This window comes from Eubalaena glacialis, chromosome 14 (genome assembly GCF_028564815.1).
Source record: "Eubalaena glacialis isolate mEubGla1 chromosome 14, mEubGla1.1.hap2.+ XY, whole genome shotgun sequence".
Taxonomy (NCBI): domain Eukaryota; kingdom Metazoa; phylum Chordata; class Mammalia; order Artiodactyla; family Balaenidae; genus Eubalaena; species Eubalaena glacialis.
The window spans coordinates 7,102,390-7,124,974 of record NC_083729.1 but is presented as its reverse complement, the minus strand read 5'-3'; the positions used below and the strand labels follow the sequence as shown (position 1 = coordinate 7,124,974).

Genomic DNA, 22,585 nt, shown 5'->3' with positions numbered 1-22,585 from the left:
TCGAACAATCAACATAAACTGTTTGCTTGTAGCAAAAGTGCTCTACTTACCACGGGAATTTATATTAGTGAATCCGTAATGCTGCTCTATTAATAAGAATGCTGATATTTTAAAATATTTCCCCCTGTCAGGAACACCTTCTGTCCATTACAAGGTGTAGATTCTTACCTCCTCAGGTGATCTCATTTGGATGACCAAGCAGCAAACATCTTCCCACCTGGAGGACTAAGTTACTTTCTCATGGGTACTGAGCAGGCAGCACTGACCCGTTAAGTGTGAACACAGAGACGGCACCTCAGCACAGTGCCTGGCATAAAACCGGCATTCAAAGAAGTTAATTCTCTCTCCCTAACTTCTTTTTCCTCTGTTTATTTTAGATCTTCAGGCTTCATATCACTATCCAAATCTCAAAGCTCTTGTAAACTCTTAGATTTACAATCCAAGCAAAAAATTATACCCTGGTCCACGATGTGCAGCCTATCTAGAGTTACTCACTTGGTTGTGGAAATACTGAAACTGGTGCAGAACAGATAACGTCAACTTGTAAATTATTTGTGTCTCCAAAGTTCATTTGTAAAGTTTCTTTTCCTTAGAAACATGATGTTATATTTAGGATCTCAGGCCACAAACGCCTATTTAACACACAATACATCTGAACTACAATACCAGTGTTTCTGCCGGGATGGAGCACAGCATCATGGACATAGCAGGCACCTGGATATTTGTTGGGTAAAGTTATGAATTCCTGCAACTGGGGGCAAGGTGCACAGCTGGCTTTGGATGAAATCTTTATATAGTCTAAGTCTGTGTTTATCTTCCTCCCACCTTCCCTGATGTCTCCCCATGCCCAACAATTTCCTAATGCTCTCTTCCCCAAGTGACCAGTGCCCTCCTATCTTACAAACTGTAAACTTCAGCATCTCACCAGAGTGCCATATTTTAATGTTTCAAAGGGAACCGCTTCTTCTCCCTGCCAAAATTACCTCAAGCAGCTGATCTCAGCCATAAATCAGGAGGGAAGAAATCTGATTAAGTTATTTCTCAATGAAATGTGAATGTCAGATAAACTTTAATTTGTGTAGATATTCCTGACTCTTAAAAAGATGCCCGACCACCCAAACAAATCTAATTTTGTGTGGAGTACAGAAAAATGAATGAAATAGGTCTATACAGTAGAGAGATCAGGGCCGCCAGGGGGGATTGCTTCTAAGATATTTCTGCTTTTCAAAGCAACTTCCTTCTCCCCTGCTGCTTTGAATTCTAATAACTTTTTTTTTAAACAAGTTTCATAACTTCTTCAAGTTTCCATGGTAACAGCAAGTATATGATTATGTTGGTAATGGAGTGTGTACAAGGACAGGATAAGATGAGTCTAGCTTGGACAGTGCTTTTCCCAAACTAGAACCTAAGCCAAGGTGTTCAAGATTCAACCTGACACGTCCTAAAAACAATCACCTCCAAAGAGCAGCAGAAGCTACAGAGAAGATTCTCATGTTGACCCTGGGCTGGAATTCTGGTTTCACTCCTCCTGGCTTGGCCAAAAGGGTATATTAGATATCTTTAAAAAGTGGGGGGAGAAGGGAATGCCACATGTCTCCAAGAAACCCTATGTTCGTGGCGGACAATGAACTGGAATTAAGAATCAACAAATGTGTCCTAAATTAGAACAAGAAAGTGGGTTGCTTTCAAAAAAAGAAATTAAAAAATCTATACAGGATTCTGCATGTTTATCTATTCACTCTAGTTGCCCTGGGGCATCAATTACTTTCAGTGTGAAAACAGAAAACATCAACTTGGCCAGGGAAAGCAAAATATCTACCGACTGAATTTCAACACACGCTTGAAGCTGATGCCTGATATCAGCTTCAAAAGGCAGCAGCCTCATTAAGAAATGACACGAGCCCCATCTGGGGGCTGGCAAAGGCTTAAAAAATCAAGTCAGTGCTGGGGGTCTGGAAAGGAGAAAGAAACTGAATTTACCTACATCAATTAACAACGCTATTAAGGCTACTTAGGACATGCCTCCAACAATATTTCTCTTTAATACAAACAAGCTGAAGGCCTTCAGAGTAAAACCAGCCATTATCCCTACCCGTCATCTGGACTTTCATTACTCCCACCCTGAAGAGTGACACATCAAACAAACAAAGCACCCTGCCCAAACGCAGGGCCTTTCTGCCAAGATCTCCGTGTACCCTGACAAGTGCTCATTAGTCCTGACGACACCCCAGCAAAGAAGAGAGTTGACCACTGGGGCCTTTTTATTCTCCTAGGCGGAAAGAGGGGGAAAACTGAGCCAGTGAATCAAGGGACCAATCCAAGGTCACAGGTAAGTCAGAAAAATGAACTCAGGACTTAGATGTGCTTGATCAGCTCCTCCACAATTTCTCCATCAGCCCCTAATGGCAAATAGGACAAATTTCCCTAGCTTGATTTAAGAACAGAAGCACCCGGGGGGCACACGGCCAACTCTTCTTATAGGCTGCTTGCACACTGAGTCCTATTATGATATTTAATTTCAGAACAACTGTAACAACAATAGTATAAAACGGAATGTTTACTTTTCCTTCTACTAGCTTCTCTGTAGTGAATTCACTCTTTAATCAAGCACCAAACTCTGGACTAAGCAGCCTGAAGACGTTTGCATAGGATGGAGGTGGTCAGTAGGAAAACTTTAAGGCAATTACAGCAACTTAAGCTTCCTAACAGACTGGCAGACCCCACTTACTATATCCTGCACTCTTAAGACACACTTTTGCCTTAGACACCACAACCATAGTAAGAAAGGAAAGTAATTATAATACAAAGTTAACATGGGTCTCAAGAATCCAGTCATATGATTTTTAAAAGCAAGCCTAGGTGGGAAAAAATTAAATTCTACAATACTTAGCACCTAACGCAGTGTCTTATTCCATAATTGCTAAAATTCTTGTTGAATAAATAAAAGAGAAAATAGAAGAAAGGTTGAGAAAGGACAGGAAGGTGATGGTAACTTTGTACCTGGTCCTTGATATACAAAAGTATTCCTACGACTGCAACCAACAGTAAAGATCAGTCTGACTTGAGCAACTGCCCGAAATTAATGTGTTTCTATTGTGTTGCCTGAGCTCCAAATTTTAAACTAAGGCAAAGAGAAAAAAAATACCAGGATGCTAATAATTTAGTGAAGAGACGGGTTCTACTAAAAGGGAAGAAGGCTGCAGGAAGGGCAGCAATGACTGAAAAATCTGCTTAATTTTTCTTAAAAGGCACTAAAACTTCCAAATACAATTATCCAAATGACCATCTGAATTGGAGGCAACTCTTCACTCGTCAAAGCCCAAGAAAGAAGAACCGTAAGCAAGTTGTATTCCCAGGGTAGCGACACAAGACGGAGCACTAATGACAACCTGCACTCGAGGGCCTTTCTGAAGAAACGCCACCAGCTTCACGGGCCCTGTTCCAATCACCCTTACTACACACCTGGAGGAGGGAAGAGACAGGAAGTGATTCCACTCTGCAAAGGAGGAAACGGAGCCCAGAGTGAGGAGTCAGACTCGAGGCCAGACAGTGGCTGCCGGCCCTGCTCCGGGAGAAAAGAACAGACAGGGGAGAGGGACGGTTCTGTAACATCTGGGAAAGTGCCATATGTCCAGAAAATGTGAACCAATGAAAAGACAGAAAGTGAGAACCAGCTGGCTGAGGAACAGGACACAGGGACAGGCTGAGGAGGGGGCCTGTTCCTTCTCCCGGAGTCCTGTCCTGCTTCAAGCCCCTCATGACCATGGCTGTGACCTGCCTTCCTAGCCTCGCTTGTTCTCCCTCCTCCTTAGCAAAGGAGTGAAAACAAGTAAAGCTGTAAAAAAAAAAAAAAAAAAAAAATCGGTTGTCAAATCACTAAGTTCCTCCCACTCCTCCTCAAAGAGCTGGTTAACACAGGAGTCCCTGGACTTCGTTACCTACCTTTGCTTCATCATTAATGTCCCAAGTGAAAGAAATGGCATTATAAGCAATCTCCTCAATGTTACTGATGGTGTTGAAGCTTTCTTTGTAGTCAGCTGTATGAGGGATGAGAAAGAAAAAGAAAGTCGTGGTTTCTAGTTTCCAACATGAGATTACAGCAGTTCAACCTAAGATTCAGCTTTTAATATTATCATTGCTGGATACTTTAAATTAACATTTTATTGGGTTGAAAGAAGTTCAAAAAAGGAAGAAAAAGAATCACAGAATTTTTGTAATGGAGGCAAGCTTAGACATATTTAAATTTATCCCATTTTGTCAAAATTAGGACACTTAGGTCTAAAAAGTTTAAATAACTGTCCCAAGGCCACAAAACCAGTCCAGAGAATCAAGACTGGAACTCAGTTCTTTTCATTCTTCTGAAAGAGAACATGAATATTACCACAGGCAAAGAAAAGAAGTAACACAAAGATGAAGAGCCATCTTGCGATACAGACAATGGTTTTACACGAAAATTATATACATGGCAAGAACAGGGGTTTTCACAAAGCTACCTGACTAAATATGGATTTGCACAGGTCTGCTGCTATACTCCAAGTGATGAATCTCTGGGTCTATTTACAGACAGAAGAGACTTTCGATGCAGTTCAGCATGTAACTAGGGAAGACCATGTGTGTTGCTGCACATCAGCAGTATTTTCTTTAACTTGGTGATTTTTTTTCCTCCACCTTACTATCATCTCCAAATAATCAGAATCTCTTAAAGAAGATATTACCCCTCAAAAAATTTGTAGACTGAAAAGCAGGACACTCTTACATGAGCTGGCTCTACAGCTCCTGGCCCCAGTGTCACATGGAAAGCCACCACATGGGGCACATGTCCTCATGAAGGAAGTAATGTTAAGAGCACCGATTCCAGGAGGCCAAGGACAATGTTTGGAAGAGATCAGTAGCTGGCATAAAAATTCAAATGCGTTCGGCAGGAAGCTGATCACTGCCAAAAATAACTGGATTTAGAAAACTGGATGCTAGCACCTCTGGGAATGAAAGCAGGCTCCGGAGCTACTTACCTATGTCAATGCATCTTTGTTTAGCCGTGTGCTGCCGCGAATGCCAGTATTTCCAGTGCCTTAACTGATCTTCCCTGCTTTTGTCCTCGGCAAAAACCACCATGATCACGCTCTGTGAAAGAGAATGCATCACAACGTAAAGACACGAAGGCGTGAGTATCTTTTGGAAAACTTAGCTCTCGATTTTGCGGTGAATTAAAACTGCAATTTTAGATCTTAATTTAGATCTGCCTCAGACCCGGAAACAGTAAGCTCTGACCAGCTCTCCCAGAGACGAGGACTGAGAGCAGGGCTTACTCGGACTTTGCTGATGGGGTGGTGGATGCCCTCGCTGCTGCCCACTTCCTTCAAGGTGACGGGATAGAACTGGCCTTTGTTCAGGTACGTCATGGTGCTATCTCCCGGCTTCTGTCGGAGCGATTTTGAGGCTTCTAGGGTATATTCAAAGTTGTTCCTAGAAAACAAAAAAACTCCCAGATCTCTAATTCACTCTCTTGGAAGCTTCTTAAATGCTTGAGCTCAAACTTGACATGCTTTAGTGTGGAGGTATGCAGAGAGCAGATGACTAGAAACATCCAACTGACCATGTCATGCTATAAATAGATAGCATTTGCTGCTTTTTCCAAAGTAAATATAATCTTAAGCAACCCAGAAATTCTCAAATCTCTCAGATGTGGGACTACTAAATGCCTACTAGAAAATCTGTGAAGTGATGTTAACAAATTAGAAGTTTGGAGGCAAAGGATATTAATGATATGAATGAGTGAAAAGCGCTCGGGAAGGAACTCTCACAAGACATGCTACCAACCTGGTATTTACCCAGCAAAGGTTGCAAACAGGAGGCTGGGAGGCCTCTGACTAAATGTGATTTGGCCTGCACAGCACTTTTTTGTTGTTTTTGCTTATAATTTAAATGTACTCAGATGGCACTCCACGGTTGTCTACATTTTCTTTCATCTTATAGCACCACGTATATATTCCCCTGAAGTTGTTTAATAACCTTGCTGGGCCAGGGGTTGGCAAATTACTCCTATTTTTATAAATAAAGTTTTATTGGAATGTAGCCACACCCTTTGTTTACACATTACGGCTGCTTTTGTGCTTCAGCGACAGAGCTGGGCAAAGCTGGTCAGTTGCAACAGAGGCTGTATGGCCCACACAGCCTAAAACATTTACTATCTGATCCTTTACAGAAAAAGTTTGCTGACCCCTATCCTAGATCCTGAAGGCATTTGAGTTTGTGACTCCTGTACCTTGAGGCAGGTCTATAAGGCAGTCTCAATTCCCATAAAATCCTAGACTTTTAAATAAAACTTTTATTTCAAAATACAGCACACATAAAAATGCATAAAACGAAATTACAAAATGAAATCCTAGACTCCTAAAAAAACTAAAGATGTTTATATATAACTTGGAAAATATTGGTATTTCCAGAGTGAGATGCAATTTTGTGACATATAAAAGAGGTTGTCAGCCCGGTAAACAGTTGACTTCATTTATTTTATCATTAGTGAGACTAATAAAAATATAAAAGCCTTTATCCACCTGATGTTATTCCTAAATTCTCACAGAATTATACACTTTTGGAAACAGAAGGGACCTCAGATCTAATTTAATCCCTTCATCTCTTCTCTGAGATTCCATTCTAGTACCACTGCTACTGCCATCATATAAAGAAACCGAAGGAAAGAAAAAGCACCAACACCAAGAATTAGGGAAACATGAAACACAGTTCAGAGTGCAAAATTGAATGCACTAAAGCAAATGTCCTCCAGCAAAGATGTCACCACACTAACTGCAAGAAAGTAAAGTTGAAAGCTGCGAAAGCCACCTCTGATTTTCCAAGATCAAATTAACAAAAAGGAAGTAAGTCGTACAAGCTGAAAGTTAAAAATCAAATTAAAAGACAACTATTACCCAGAAACACTGTCAAAAACATAGTCCTCTGAATTCATGCCAGGCATCCGCAGACTGAGATCCGAGGGGAAGAAAACCTGAAATATCAACGTGATAAGCCACAACGATGTAACTGGTTATCAGGCTCACTAAAGACCGACGTCTGGTACAGCATCAGAGTATGTGGCTTACAGCAACCCACCACTCTTTCAAAATTTGTCTGAAAGAAAAATTTTAACTCTACAAAAAATTTTAAAAGAAAATTAAAAAGAAAAAAATATCCATTTATACACCCCTTGATTAAATTAAGACAATTTACATAAGTGCTCCCACAAAGCCCTTCCTTCTTCTCTTTTCCCATCTTTCCCACGCATCCCAATTCTGTCCAAACTCTGGAATCTGCAACCAAAATCTCATGACTTTTAGAAGTCAGCTCTATCGCTGCACCAAGTTAAGATACAGTATCAAGTCGGCACCGTGGCTGGATGGATCGGTGCACTTTCCCAGGAAAGGTTACTATTCTACTCACTCCGTAAGTGGAGACGGATGCTCCTTTCCCCCATAAGTCATTAAATACAGTTCCAAACGTCCTCAGCCCCTAACTTTTACCCGAGTGACGTGTTCATCACCACGGAGCCCTCAGAAGTACTTGGAATTAATTGGTAAATGTCACACAATGCACTTGTCATCAAGCTCTACCCGCCTCCCCGACAATGTACCAAGCAAGAAACACTAAGCAAATATATGATAAATCATTTTATATTAAGACCAGTTGCGGGGAGCTTGTTTTGGTCTAGGACAAAAGCCGAAAACAGACTGTGTCTATGTCTGCTGTCCACGGAAGATTACGTATGCGGCTCTCCTTCTCATTCTCCAGCAAATCACTTTGCTGAAATCATAATTGTTAACTCAGCTGCTTGTAAGATTAGACATGTGCCCTTGATAATAATTTCTGGTTTTATAGGTTTAGTTTACAAATTATACCCATGGACCTTTTCTCTTTAAGAAAAAAAGAAAAACAACTCTTCTGTTCCCAATCCACTGACTTCAGGCTGAGTTTCAAGCTTACATAACAAGGAAGAGGTGGAACCCAATACTTATACAAACACACAGCGTCTTAGGAAGATGCTTTCATTTCCTGTACCTCCTGAACGCCTTCCTTGAAGGTCTCTGAGAAGGTAGAGTCTGGAGTACGCCTTTGAGCATTTGGGGGTTGAGCACCAGAGCTGAACTGGTCAGCATTCAGGTTCCGGTCGAAAACCACCACACGCTCTGTGGGCTCAGGATGATACACTGCTGGGGGGATCCCCACAGCAAAGCCGTGGTGCTGGGTCTCCGTCTTGATGGAGTGGGTAGGCATCGCTGCTATGGAGACAGTGACCGTGGTGTCAGGAGCTGTCAGATGGCCCCTCTTGTCGATGCCCAGCTGGTTGCCATGGGGAAGGACAATGTTAAATGGCACATTTTTCAGCACTTGCACTCTGTTGTCTCCAGCAGAAATGAGGGGCTGCTCAGTCACGTTTGATATGCTATTTCTTTAAGAAAAGAAAAGAAAAGAAAATTGTGTTTTCAAACTCAATGCTGATACAGTTCCTTGACAATTTTTATTTTCCTAATGGCACTGGGCTATTGGGTCCTGTGCAATAATAATAATATACTTGGTAGAAACCAAATAAATAGGAAATGGCACAACAACCCATTACCAGAGAAAGGAAAAAAAATGCTTTATAGTTATAGGTCAAGTAAAATCCAAAAGTATTGAATAAAATTTCATTTGAAATGCTGAGAACTCAGAGCTTTCCTCTACTATATTTTATTTCCAATAATCCTAATAAAATTATCATATTTTACTAGAAGCCTGAAGCTACAAACGTGATTAACCGGAGCAGTATAGGCTGGTGGTTAAAGTACAGACTCTACAGTCAGACAATGTAGATTCAAAATCTCTCAGTAACTACATGCTCATCTTTAAAATGGGGATAATAATGGTACCTATCCTCACAAGGTGGTGATGAGGATGAAACGAGAATACACTGAAATGCGTATAATGATGCCTGGCACACGAGGGCTCAGGAAGTGTGAGGTACTGGTCCTCTACCACCACTTCTCCCAGTACTTAGACTCACTTGCTTTCCTGTTCACCAAAAAAAAAAAAAAAAAAAACACCCTATGATTACATTGTACCAGCAGATATATCTGCACAAATTACTTTTGGCTTAATAAATATCCTGGGCAATAGAAGACGATTTTTAGTTTAGAGTAAAACTGACACATTTTCAAAGCCCCCTCAAACCATATAGGCTGATACCTTTAAGGGAAAAAAGCTATTCGGCAATTTTGCACATTTCAAGATCAATAAAATATTCAAACCTTAAACGATAAGTTCACTCCCAAGTCTGTCTTAAAGAAATTTCTTTAGAGAAAAAGGAAAAAGCTATTTAGAAAGCTGTTCATTAAGGCTTTGTAATAGCAAAAATCAGATACAGCCTTAATGTTAAGGATAGCTAGGGTCTGCCTTAAAATACTCTAGCAAAAATAAATAAAATTTAAAAATTAATTAATTAGAAAGTTGGAGAAGAGGGAAGAGTAGATCAAAAAGGAGGAAGTAAGTTGATAACAGTTGAAGCTGAGTACCTACTGGCTTATACTATTTCTCTACTTCTGTTATGTTTGAAAGTGTCTATAACAAAAATTAAAAAATAAAAGCCATAGGCCCTTTTCCAAATTATGAAGATTAAAACAGCAATATGGAAAATATTTATGAAACATACTGAGTAGAAGAAAATCCTATCTGTGAATATAATCACAGCCCCATAAAACGCGTCTGCATGCCCAAACGGCAAACAACTAAACTGTGAGCACAGTGGGATTCTGAGTGATCATTCTTTCTTCAAAAATGTTTTATTCTTTTATTACTAATAGAACACAGGGCAATTTAAAAGGCACATTTAACTTTTTTTTTTTCATGGCTATAAAGTCAAGCCTTAATTTGAATTTCTGAAAGTTTTAACCTAAAAGATTTCAAAAATAACCTCAACAGGAGTTTGGAATACAGCTGAACATACCTTATTAAATTTTACTAAATTAGGCAGTTATTCAAGATCATTGACACTTATTTTTTTTAATGGACCCCCACCATTGCCTTAAGCCACATCCTTCTTAAGAGAACCTAAAAGACAAATAAGCAAACAGTGCACTCACGTGATTACTAAAAACATCCCTTTGGGTGAGGAGAAAGTCATTGTTTTTGTTTTCTAGAAAAGGCAACCACACCTAAAGAAATGGGTGACTTCTCAGCAATAGAATCGTAATTAGTAAGAGACAAATCAGTAATGAAATCTGAATTCAGATATTAAGAGTCCAACTTACCCATCTCTTCCACTAGCGCCTGTTCATTTAAACAAACTTTTGCTTTATTTTCACAGAAACCTGGCATTTTCAAGTGTACTGTTTTATGCTCTATATTAAACATTACCTTTTGCTATGATCTGGCTCTGGGTGCTCAACATCTGGCTTTGCTGTTGATGACCTTCTCTCTCGCGGAACCTTAGATATTAACACACATGACAACAATTTAGTTCTTACTCATGAAGTAGAGATACAGCCCTTACTTTTCAGTAAGCTCAACCATTCACATGTCTACTGACTGCCTACCGAACCCCGGGCTCTGAGGACACACGATGAATAAGACAGTGTCTGCCCTCAAGGAGTTTACAATCTGGTCACCGGGTTGATATGTAAAAACCAACTTTTATTTAGTTGCCAAATAAACTCAGAATATCCAAAATTTACTTTGTCATTGAGTTTGGGTTTTATCTGTTAAAAGAAATACCTCTGGTCTGGTTCTACCCATTTATCTACATAATGTAATAGAGAAGAAGCTACTGAAAACACAACTGGGCTCTTTCAACATTCTCCCTGCTCTTCTCTGCTACCCTTCCTTTCAGATCAAACGCAAAATCAAAAGGATCAGCCATATTAACAGTTCACTCCAAGATCCAAATGTTGGCTCCAAATGATAAATTTCTTTAGATGCGTTGGGATTCACACTGTCTGTTACCCAAAGGACAAATCAAACTCTGTTGGGTCTATTCCTTTTTTGATTCTGCTCCTCTTTGCATAGGAGGTGACAGCAGGCAAACATTATTGGGTGTACTGCAGACATCAACCCAGCTGAGACTTATTCCCAACATGTACTCCAAAACCGCTAAGACGTTTGAAACTGGTTTTCAACGTGAACGTAGAAATTCTATTCCTACATTCTTATTCTACCCTTAAAGACAAAATAAATTATTGTTTCACGTATTAACAACATGCTTTTAAAGCTTTACCAAAGTTATTATATAAAAATGACTGATGGTTACACCCAAAGAATTGAAACAAATAAGTCAGTTTATTTAAAAAGGAAAATAAATAACCCCACAGCTATTGCAAGAAGGCTGACATACAGTACTACTAAGATTGCCACCCTTAATGGACAGACATGAGGATTTATCTCCTCCTCAGATGTAAAATACTTTTAGGATGACCCTTTATTTAAAATACACACACATACAACCACTGCAATTAGTGTTATTACATAGGTCTTTCTGGCACTGAACTTGTTGGTTTTCTCCCATTCTCAAAAGTTTCAATTAAAAATATGTAACTTCAAACTTCATAATTAATACTTAGAAACTTATGGTTTTACACTGAGTCAATAAAACAAGCCATAAGAAGAACAGATAATATAAGTTCTACTTCAAAGGAACCCTTTGTGGCACACGTCCCAGGCAAGGGTTTCTTCTAGCATCCTTGGTTACTGTACAAGTTTCCATTCATATTTAAGGGGAAAAAACTTACCTCGGACCTCAAACACAAGCTGGACACATGGCCTCATACCAGAAAACAATTAAATCTTTTGTTTAGGTCGCCCCCCCCCCATTTTGATAATCAAACTATCTTCTCTGCTTTTTACCCTCTGCATTTCTTGTATTCAGAGAAGAATACAGTGTCAGAATGTAACAGAGGGCAGGCAACTGGTGAATCTGGGTGAGAGTATCTGGGAGTTAATTATCTTGTTATTCTAAGTTTTCTATAGGTTTGAACGTTTCAAAAACAAAGAGATGGTAAAAATAAGCTGTAATATATACCCGTTCCTGGGCTGTATCTTACAGTTTATATATATACGGACTATGGGTCAGAGAGAAGAACGCCAAAGTGAACCCAGCAAGCTGAGCCTGTCCCCCACGGGGCAGCAAGGCACACTGGGGGGGGGGGCTTGGGCACAACCGGAGACCCTGGCTGCAACACATACTAGTTATGTGACCTGAGAATCTTATTTTTATCATCTGCAAAACAGGGATAATAGCACATATTTTCCACGGTTGTTGGAGAGATCAGAAATCACATGCATTTTGGTAACATGGCTAGCACAATACAGGTAACCAGTAAGTGGTAGCTAGTATTATTAGGATAATGATGATGGTACAGATCAGGGGGTGTCATCTCCAGATATGAACACCATGTAAAACTCCAGGCAGAGAACAGGCTGTGTTTAATTGAGACTAATCCAAATCTCTAGGAACAGGCAACAAAATATATCCTGACCTTAGAACTAGAAAGTCCAAGGCTAGAAAATACGGGTTTTGTTTTTTTCATGAATCCCACAATCAAATCAAATTAAATCAAATCAAATGCTCTGTAATATCATTTAGGGAAAAGGAAACCACTCTGACTACATAGGAATAAAGGTTAGCGCACAGGTAAATGAACCAATGTCCACTCTTGATGGCACTAAGAACTACCTTTGGAAAAATGATCAATCTCATTAAGGCACAGGTAACATCTTCTTTTATGGGAGCTTCACCTTTCAGATAGAGCCAGAACAGCTGGCTACTTCACATGTTTTAAAAATGACCCGTTGATTCCATGATTGTAGATTTTCAGCTTTGAACCACGGTAAGTCAAAGTACTCATTAAACTATTTACAGTCACTACAGAAGCAACCTGCATTACATTCTACCAGCAAATTACTGCTTTATATGCTGTTGAATCAAGTGCGCCTTGGACTGTTGTTAGGGTTTTCAGAGAGCAGGCAAACCCACCTTGTAGTAGTCATAGAGCAAGCCCAGCGCAGCTGCACTGTCTTCATCTCCATTGATGCTCATCATCGCTTTGGTTGCTGCAGTGAGAGGGTTTTCCAGGAAAGATTTCCAGGCTTCATCCTCACTAGTGTAGGAACGACGCTGTGGATAAAGTGCTTCATTCTGAAGAACCAACACTGGCCGTTTGCTTAGGAGAAATTTTTTTAAAAAGAAAAAATATATATTTATCTCTGTCTCACATCTTTTTCTACTGCAAGTCATCATAAGCTAATTTTTAAAAAGGCAAACAACCAATTCCTTGATGTTCCAATAAAATAGTCCATTGTTTCGTCAATGACCCTAGTAAAGTTAAATTAAGACAAGATCAGAAGACAACCCACTTAAATGCAGCCCAATGGGTCACCCAGTAGGATATAAGGTATTTAGGCAGCCAGGGAACCTGCAGTTAACCTGCACATGGAACCCAGGACACACTACCTGGCACCAAAAAAACCCAAAACCAAAAGTCAAAAACCCACTCCAAGAAAATGTCAGGCTATGCAAACACTTTACAAAAACAAACAACAAGGACAAAGTAAGGCAAAACAGAACATTCACTCTCTTCAGACATATACATTCAGGACTGTACCCTCTTAAACAGAGTATATATGGTTCAATCACCATGCTGGTACATGATATCTCCCTCTGTCTCCCGGTGATGCCATGCCTTAAAAACTACAAACAAAGGGGAGAGGAGGAGAAGACGGAAAGAAAAAGGGCTACTTGGTTTAATCCTCGGGGGTATATGAGAAAGTTAGAATATTCTACTGATTACCAGCAGATTGCGCATGGAATGTGGCCAAAGGGGACTGTAAATCAGTAAGAAGGCACAATTCTCTGGCATGGGAGTTAACTGTTTATCGCAGAGATAAACACTTAAGAATCTACAACAATAAATGCAGCCACTGAACAAAAAGAGATTTTTAAGGAAATAGGTGGGGAAATCAGTTTTTTAAAATCTTTACTGGTTTTTCATACTGGGCAAGAACTGTTCTACTTTAACACTGTAGTTCGGTGGGGAAAATCCAGAAAAATCAACGGAGAACTTAGTAGAGTCTTACAGAAGATTTAACTTAAAAGATTAAAGCCAACATTACTGATTCCAAAAACCTGAAATGTAAACAGCCTCAGTAACTGTTCAGTTGGTTCTGTTTAGTAAGTCAATAAGGAGAAAAAGTGGAACACTACCTCCAGCAAAATCAAGCAGTTTTTTTTTTTAAGAAAAGCTTTTTAAATATTCAGAACTACTCTGAATTATCACCATCCTAACAAAGCAAATTAAAGGATCAGTTCTCATTGCAACACACAAATGAAATATGTAAACTGCCTAAAGGTGACCTACCTACTCTAAAAGTGAATGTAGAAAGATTGATTATCTTCTCAAGTAATCAACAAGGTTAGGGTTTGGCAGTCACCCAGGCCCTTTAAAAACAGATACAGATTCAGTAAAAGGAGAACATCTTTGAAAAAAAGGGGGGAAAAAAATCCTACAACTTAATTTATCCTCAGTCAAAACTGTCTTATTTCAAAGCCAATGTTTTTACTCCTAAAGTCCTAGGAGCTCACATTTGGTGGGAAAAGTTTTGAGGTGGTATAATATTTTAACACAAAATAAACACGATGGGTTGTTCAAACCACATGGTTGGTTTAAAAATGAAGACTTTCCACAAATCTCAAATTTAAAAAAAAAATTATGTAATATATAAAGGGGCATTCCCTGTGCCATCAGGAGGACAGAACAACAGCTACTGAACCAGTGGTACCTTGGGGGTGATTTGGTGTCCTAAGCTATTATTAATAGTGTAATAGCTACTTCCAGAAGATTATGATAGCACTTGGCTCATTCAATTCCCATAATGCTAGTTTTTCAGCTTCCCTTCTTCTCCCACCCCCATCCCAAATCTGCACAAGCAACAGAAAATAAATATTTTTTTGCCAATGGTTTTGTTTGTGATCACCCTGAAGGTGTCTTACATTTCCAAACTGTGCCTAAGGCCAAAATTGGAGCTCTGGAAATATGCCTTATCTAAACTATAAGTCAAGAAATAAACACGAAACCAGCTGCCTTTTTTAGTCTACTTCCTCATGACAGTCAGGCTGTTGTTAGTCCCTAAAGCCTCATCACTGCCCTCTCCCTGAGTCTTAAACCCTTCATCAATGATCTCTGGAAGACTTCTGAAATACAGTTCAAGCAATAATTTATCTGCATATTCTACACCACAAGATTAATTGAAGTTTAAGTGATTCCATTTAAGTTATTCATACATAATAATATCTAAACCTCTCATCCACAAGAAGAGCACCCTTAAACAAAGTGATCCTCAGCAAATCATTACAAAGCTGGGAGAGTTACCCTTCTGCCCCGGATTTACTGATCTCAAATACACTGACTGGTCTGGTGCGATTTACTTGGGGTTTTTCGGGGTTTTTTTGTTTCTTCTCTTTTTTGGAGCAATTTTATATTTACAGAAAGGTTGCAAAGAAAATACAGAACTGTCCCTCACCCAGTGTCTCTTAATGTTAGCATCTTACATTATCGCCTTACATTTGTGAAAATATTTCTTTAATCACGATCGCCAAAAAGCACGTTAGTAAGTACAGTGCTTTCTAGTTTACCATCCTGATTTCAAAGTTCCATCCTCTTGATATTTCTGAGCATTGCTAGTTGCAATAATCTGTAATTACCATCAGCGAGGCAAGTGGGAAAAAAAACTCCTGCAACAATTTTCTCAGCCAGGGAAAAGAAAATGCCAGGACACCGAAGCACTTCCACTTTCCCCTCAATTTCTCCCTTCGGAAGTTCTAGCAGCCTGGCCGAATGACACGGCTGAGCGACAGAGATTACTTGAGAAGCTCTCCCTTTCCAGCCGCGGAGCGCGTCCCAAAGAGCTCCACTGTCCCCCCTGAGCGAAAACGCCCCGGCGGGGACACGGGGCCGCAGGCGGGCAGAGCCCCAGCCCGCGAGCGGGGCGCCCAGAAGCTCCCGCCGCGCACCCGGGCCACCGGAGAGCAGCAGCGGGGCGCGCCCGTGGGGTGGTCCCCCAGACCAGGACGCGGAGGCCGGGAGTGGCGGTTCCTCTCCGGAGTCAAGGCCCCCAAGGCAGGGGTCTCCTCAGGGCTCTTCGGGGGAACAAAGGCGGCCGGGGGGGCGGACAAGCAGAGGCCGCGGCGGAGAACAAGGCGGACGGCGAGACGCGCGCCGCCCGCCCTCCCAGCCTGGCACCCTCGCCTCCTAGCCCGGCCTCGCACCGGCGCCCCCCGCCCGCCCGCCCGCCAGACCTCGCACCGCCCCGGCCCTCGCCTCGCCCGCCCGCCCGGCCTCGCGGCAGGTGCGGCCGGCCAGCCGGGCAACAGGGGCCCGGCCGCACGGCCGGACTCGCCCGCCGGCGCCCTCACTCACTTGTCGTACTCCTGTGTCATCGCGCTCGCTCGCCGCTGCCGGGCCGCAGAACTGGACTTTCGGGTTGGGACAGTACACCCGATCCGGGGTGAGGCGGCGGCGGCGGCGGCGGCGGCGGCGGCAGGTCCAGAGCGGCGGCCCCGACGGATTGGGTTCGCTTTTCTCGCTCTGAGCCGGCTCGCGCGGGCAGCGAGCACAGGGCGCCCAGGCTCGGCCTCCCATTGGCTGGCGGTGCGCCGGCATGGGGCGGGGCCTCGGGGCCGGGAGGCCGGCGGCGCTGCCTGATTGGCCGGCGCGCCAGGGCGCCGGGGCGCCGGGGCGGGGCCGAAGGGAGCCGACGGGGCCTAGCGGCGCGGGCGGCGGTCCGCCGCTCCGCGTGGCCGCGTCCGTGTGGCGCGCCCGGCGCTCGCGGCCTCCCTACTGTCCGGACTGGCAAAGCCGCGAGGCTCCCAGCGCGCACCTGCAGCCCCTCGGTGGTCCTCCGCGCGCCCACGGCAGGGCGGCCAGGCGCTGCGTCCCCGCTCTGCCCCACGGTCACAGGCCTCGGCCGCCCACCCGCGGGACGGGCCGTGCCCTGGCGCCGCCTTCCCGGGCGCTGGGCGCTCTTCCTTCCCCGCCCGCCTGCCCACCCAGGCCACCCACTCATCCAGTGATGGAGCTTCCCCACCCGGCGGCTGCGCCCCTCACCAGTGCCCGCGGTCCGCCGCTCGGCTGCCTCGGGCATCTTCCCGCCTGGGGTCTGTGGAGCGTCCCGCCCTCCTCGTGCCCCCGCTCACCTCTCAGTCCGCGTGCTCTTACTTACGAGGCTCTGGCTTTTACCCGAGGAAGCTCAGATGTCTACCTGCTCGTCTTGCCCACCGACACCGTCTGGCTTTAGAACCCCCTGTTCATCCACTTCAGATTGTCCACTATGTGACAGTCACTGGAAGACTGTCACAGTCTCCTAACCCGTTGTCTCCCCCGCCCCCGGTGCGGCCAGCGTGGGTGCCCGTGGCGTGGTCGCCCCACCCTCGCGGGAGCCGCTTCCGTCCCAAGTGCCTGCCCCTCCCCTCTCCTGGGCCCCACCTCTCTGGACGACCCCACCAGTCTCGAACTTCCATTTCTGCCTACGTCTTAGCCCTCTGGGAACCACATCCCGACTTCACCCGCCACCCTGCACTCTCCTTCCCACTGCCGCCCCTCCCGGCACCCCTAGAGCCATCTCACTCCTCTCACCAGCCGACTTCCATTCATTTCCACCCCTACTTACTCCTGGCCGCAGTTGTCCTTCCTGAGCCGAAGCTCCCTTCTCCAGGGTCTGCCCTTCATTCAACAAATATTCTATGCCAGGCACTGTTCTAGATGCTGGGGATACTGCAGTGAAAAGAGGGGACGAAATTCCCTGCCTTCTTCCAGCATCCTTCTTGCGGTAACAGACCGTAGACAAAATAAATTGTATGATATGTTAGAAAGTGGCAAGTTCTGCAGGAGAGAAATAAAGCAGAGCAGGCAGCTGGGGAGCAGGCGGTGGCCTCGGTTTTGAAGACTTGAAGGAGGTGAGGCCTTCGGGAGGTGGGGGAGGGGTGGTCCAGGCAGAGGCTCAGCACTGGGGAAGGTGGGGACGCCCGGTGCGTCCGGTGAACAGCAGGAGCCCAGAAGGGCTGGAGGACAGAAGGATAAGGGAGATGCATTCAGGGAGGTAATGGGGGCAGGGAACACTCTTTGTGGGGCTTGGGTGCCCTTGTACAGTCTTTGGCGTCTACTGAGTGAGATGGGGAAGCATTGGAAGGTTTGGAGTAGGGCAGTGACATGACCTCACTCCTGTCTGAAAGTAAATAACCTGGCTGTTGGGTGGTAGGGGACAAATGTGGGAGCAGGGAGACCAGGCCAAAGATACTAGTTGCTTGGTTTAGGGTGGTAGGGTGGAGTGGTGAGAAGTGGTCAAATTCTGGATCTATTCTGGAGGTAAAACCAACAGGATTTCCTGAAAATCGGATATAGGGTGTGAGAAAAAACAGAGTCAAGGACTACGGGGTTTTCAGGTGAAAACTGAAATGAATGCTTGGCCATCATTGAGATGGGGAAGATTGCAGGCGGAGAAGGTCTGGAGGAGGTCGGGGTTTCATTTTGGTCATGTTAATTTCAAGGTTTTTATTAGAGATCCAAGTAGATGTATCAGCAGATGGTTTGATATGAGCCTGGAGTCCTGGGAGAAGTCAGGTTTGAAATGACATCCGGGAATCATCAGCACAGAGATGGTATTGAGAGCCTGGAGATGGGATGAATCTATGTGGCAGAGAGAGAGGAAAGAATGGGACCAACACTGGAGGAAAAGGAAGCAAGGGGGAAGGGTGGTCAGCCAGGTCACATGCTGCCAGGAGGTTAAGGAAGATGAGCATTTAGCAACATGGAGGCCATTAGGGCCTTCATTCAGTACCAGCTGATCCCTCATCCACTCCCACCAACTTCCTGCTGCCTGTTCTCTAGGCCTCTTGGGACCTAAACCGGCAACCACAGACGCTTCTCACCATCATGCCCTTCTGTCATTTCCAGTTTCTGTCCTCTAGCCCTGGGTACCACGCTGGAGCCAAGGAGTCTGTTCTTTTTTATTCTTCACTATCTTGTTTAAATAAATTATATTTTTAAAGTGGGCTAACTTAAAAAAAATTAAGTAAATAATAGTACAGGTGGTCCCCAGATATGGTGCAAATCAGCAGAGTTGTGCCGCAGACGTGACTCAAGTTGGGAAACAATGTCTCTTTACCTCATCCTTCCTTCTTCCTCTAATCTGTCTCCAGATGTGGCCAGAGTGACCTTTATCAAGCACAAATTTTAGATCGTGTCACCTTTTACACTCAGGATAAAGTACAGACGCCTTAGCACGAGTGTGACTGAACAGCTCCGCCTACCCTTTTGCAATTCTGCTCCTGCCCCTGCTCTGCTCTGCTAAGAACACTCCCTGCACCCCAGCCCCTGCTCGTCCTCTTCCTGCTTGGCAAACTCCACTCAAGCGTCCAGGCTGGGCTAGGACCCCCTCCCCTTCCTCCAGCTGTCCTCCCCGGCCTTTTAGGCTGGGTTAAGTGGCCCACGTGCACCCACGGTACTTGTGCATCACCCCATCACCACACTTACCACATTCTGTTTGTAATACTCGATTTTCTGTTTGTTTCTGTCTCCACCATAAGTGGGAGCTTTTCAAGAGAGGGCAGGGATTGTACCGCTTTCATTTTACTGTCCCCAGCCTCCTGGTATTCACATAGAAGCTGTCCGGGAAGTGTTCACTGGATGGGTACGTTCCTCTGCAGGCATCTCTTCTGGCCCTCAGCCTCCTCCCATCTGGACCACATCTGGGATTGGCTTAAATGACTTTCCTATTGCAGAAGACGCACGACCTCGTGCTTCAGTCCCACTGCCTGATATGCGATAGGCACAAAATAAATATGGGATGATGAATGAATAAATATCAAACCATAAATCCAAAAACAAGAACAGTAAAGGCCCGAGGTTATTAGAACTTAGATGTACTAATAAAAAACATTGGGTCTATTTTGTAAATCTGAGTATTGGCTTATTTAGTTTGTCTCCAAGAGCTCTCTAAAATAGAAGTTAAAATCCATATCTATGAGCTGTTGGCAATACCTTCTTTATTTTAAATTTTTTTACTATTCTTAAAATTATAAAAATAATACATGCTTATAGTAAAAAAAGAAGGAAATGTAAGCAATACAGAGGGTTTAGAGCACAGAGTTGCTCCCTCTTCCCTCCTGTCCCTCTCCCCAGAGATAACCACTGTTACCAGTTTTCGTATAACTTTCCAGGTATTTCATATGCATCCACAAACATACATATGTTTTATTTTCTTATACAGTGGGATTCATACTGTGCACAGCCCGCCTCAGCTTGCTTGCTTTCACTTACTATAGGGTCTTGCACATTTGCCATGTCAGCACCTATACATCTACTGCACCTTAAAAATGGCTGCATATTATTTCTTCATATTGACGTATGATAACTAGACCCTATGAGTAAGCAATCAGTGTTTTTTTTAATTAACAATTCTTTTTAAAATTTTATTTATTTTTGGCTGTGTTGGGTCTTCATTGCTGCATGCAGGCTTTCTCTAGCTGCGGCGAGTGGGGGCTACTCTTCGTTGTGGTGCGTGGGCTTCTCATTGTGGTGGCTTCTCTTGTTGCAGAGCATGGGCTCTAGGTGCGCGGGCTTCAGTAGTTGTGGCACACGGGCTCAGTAGTTGTGGCTCGTGGGCTTTAGTGCACAGGTTCAGTAGTTGTGGCGCATGGGCTTAGTTGCTCCGCGGCCTGTGGGATCTTCCCGGACTAGGGATTGAACCCGTGTCCCTGCATTAGCAGGTGAATTCTTAACCACTGCGCCACCAGGGAAGCCCCTGGGTCCTTTTTTTCCTAAGAGAAGGAGGATCTTTGAGGTAACTTCCCAAGTCGTGGGCTTCAGAATAGGAAACGAATTTTGGGCCCCTCTCCCGTAGGAGACCACCTGGTTTTAACAGACTTGTGGAAGTAAAGAGGCGGACCGGGAGGTAGATTGGGAGGGTCACAGACCTGTGTTCTAGTCCAAGTTCTACTGACCGGCTGGGTGACCTCAGTAGAGTCACTTCTCTTTGGGCCTCCGGAAAAGGATGAGGTTGGACAGGTCATCTGGTCCCTTCCAGCTCCAGTGTCCCCCAACTCTAAGAATGGTTGCTAAGAATAGTTCTGATCTTAGCTACCCACGGTTTACAGACTGCAGTCCAAGCTCCTAAGCCTGGCATTCAAGTTCCTTCCCAATTTGGCCCCAACCTACAGTTCCAAATTTATGTCCCAGTTAAAAGGCCCCAGTGCCCTGGACCCCATCACAGAGTTCCCTGAATACATCCTGCAATTTCAGGCCCCTGGTTTCCTGTGCTGTTCCTTCTCTCCATCTCACCACCCCCGTCCTGCATCTTCTTTCAAGGCCAACCTCCAATGCCATCTCCTCCAGGAACCCTTCCCATCCCGTACAAATTCCTCCCCCAGCTCCTCAGCTACCCCTGAATAACCACTCATCACGAGCATCTGTGCCTTTTAGTTAATTCAGTTTTGCATGAGTTTGAGGGGATGACTTTAAGTGCATAAGATCTGGATTCAAATCTCAGATCTGCCTCCTGTTTTTACTTTAAGCAGTCTACTTCACTGCCAGTCCCCAGTTTTCTCAACTGTAAAATGAGGAAAACAGTATCAAGTTTTGCAGAGTTACAAAGGATAATGCAGTTATAAAGAATTTCACGCAATGCCTGGTGCAAAGGCCCTGAATGGTTGGCTTCCATCTTCTTTAGAGACCAGCAGGGCAGGAACCCTGTCCCATCCATCCAAGCACTTGTTTGTTGGCCCTGCGACCTAACTGTAGCCTGACCAGCCATTTGCAGGGCTTGTCACAGGCAGGGACCTCACCCTGAAACAGCCCATATTGAAGGGACAGCTGAAGTAGTAGCAAGACGAGGGCACAGCCTCCATGCCTGACATCCAAGAATCTGTACCAGTGAGTTCACCAGAGCCATTGTGTCTCCCCCCGTTTGCCAGTGCCTCTTGTGAGATGAAAGTCATCCACTCCGGACAAATGGGGTGTGGAAGGGAGAGTGTGGAATCTCCACCCTTGCCTCCCAGCTCTGTGATTTAGGAGATTCTGGAACCTCTGAGCCTCAGTTTCCTCAACTGGGGAATATGAGAGATCCCTATCACCGAGGGCGGATAGGTTTGTTTTGTTTCATGAAAAGTGTTTCAAACAATGCCAGACCTATTAGAACTCAATAAACATTAAATGTTCCATCTCCCCATTTTCCTCACTGTATTATAAGCTGCTTAAGGAACAGAAACTATATATCATATTTTTAAAAATCCCTCATCATCTAGCATGGGGATGAGCGCATTACAGAGGATCAACGAGTGTTGTTATTCAGGATGGTAATGACAGTGACCTTCTGGAGGTAGCCAGTGTTCAGAGCAATCACGTACCTGAGTCATCTGGTTCTTAAAGCAACCCTGTGAGGTAGAGAGGGTTACGCCCATCTTGTAGATGGAGAAACAAGGTCCAGAGAGATCAAACAACATTTTCAAAGTCTCATAACCAGTAAATTCGGGACATGAACCCAAGCATCTCATTTCCAAATCCCACACTTTCCCTTTAGG

At 44.0% G+C, this 22,585-nt stretch overlaps 1 protein-coding gene across 1 annotated transcript in view; it reads right to left on the bottom strand.

Moving 5' to 3' along the window:
* The window catches only part of GRHL1 (grainyhead like transcription factor 1), a 45,301-nt gene extending 28,798 nt beyond the window's left edge, over window positions 1–16,503 (bottom strand). The window contains exons 1-8 of the mRNA XM_061210580.1: window positions 16,431–16,503; window positions 12,992–13,178; window positions 10,381–10,451; window positions 8,050–8,440; window positions 6,927–7,003; window positions 5,307–5,463; window positions 5,010–5,121; window positions 3,943–4,037 (exon numbers count right to left, since the gene is read on the bottom strand). Of these exons, the coding sequence (XP_061066563.1) occupies window positions 3,943–4,037; window positions 5,010–5,121; window positions 5,307–5,463; window positions 6,927–7,003; window positions 8,050–8,440; window positions 10,381–10,451; window positions 12,992–13,178; window positions 16,431–16,450 (1,110 nt within the window). The 5' untranslated portion in view covers window positions 16,451–16,503. The remainder of the gene's footprint in view (window positions 1–3,942; window positions 4,038–5,009; window positions 5,122–5,306; window positions 5,464–6,926; window positions 7,004–8,049; window positions 8,441–10,380; window positions 10,452–12,991; window positions 13,179–16,430) is intronic.
* Window positions 16,504–22,585: the final 6,082 nt, after the last annotated feature.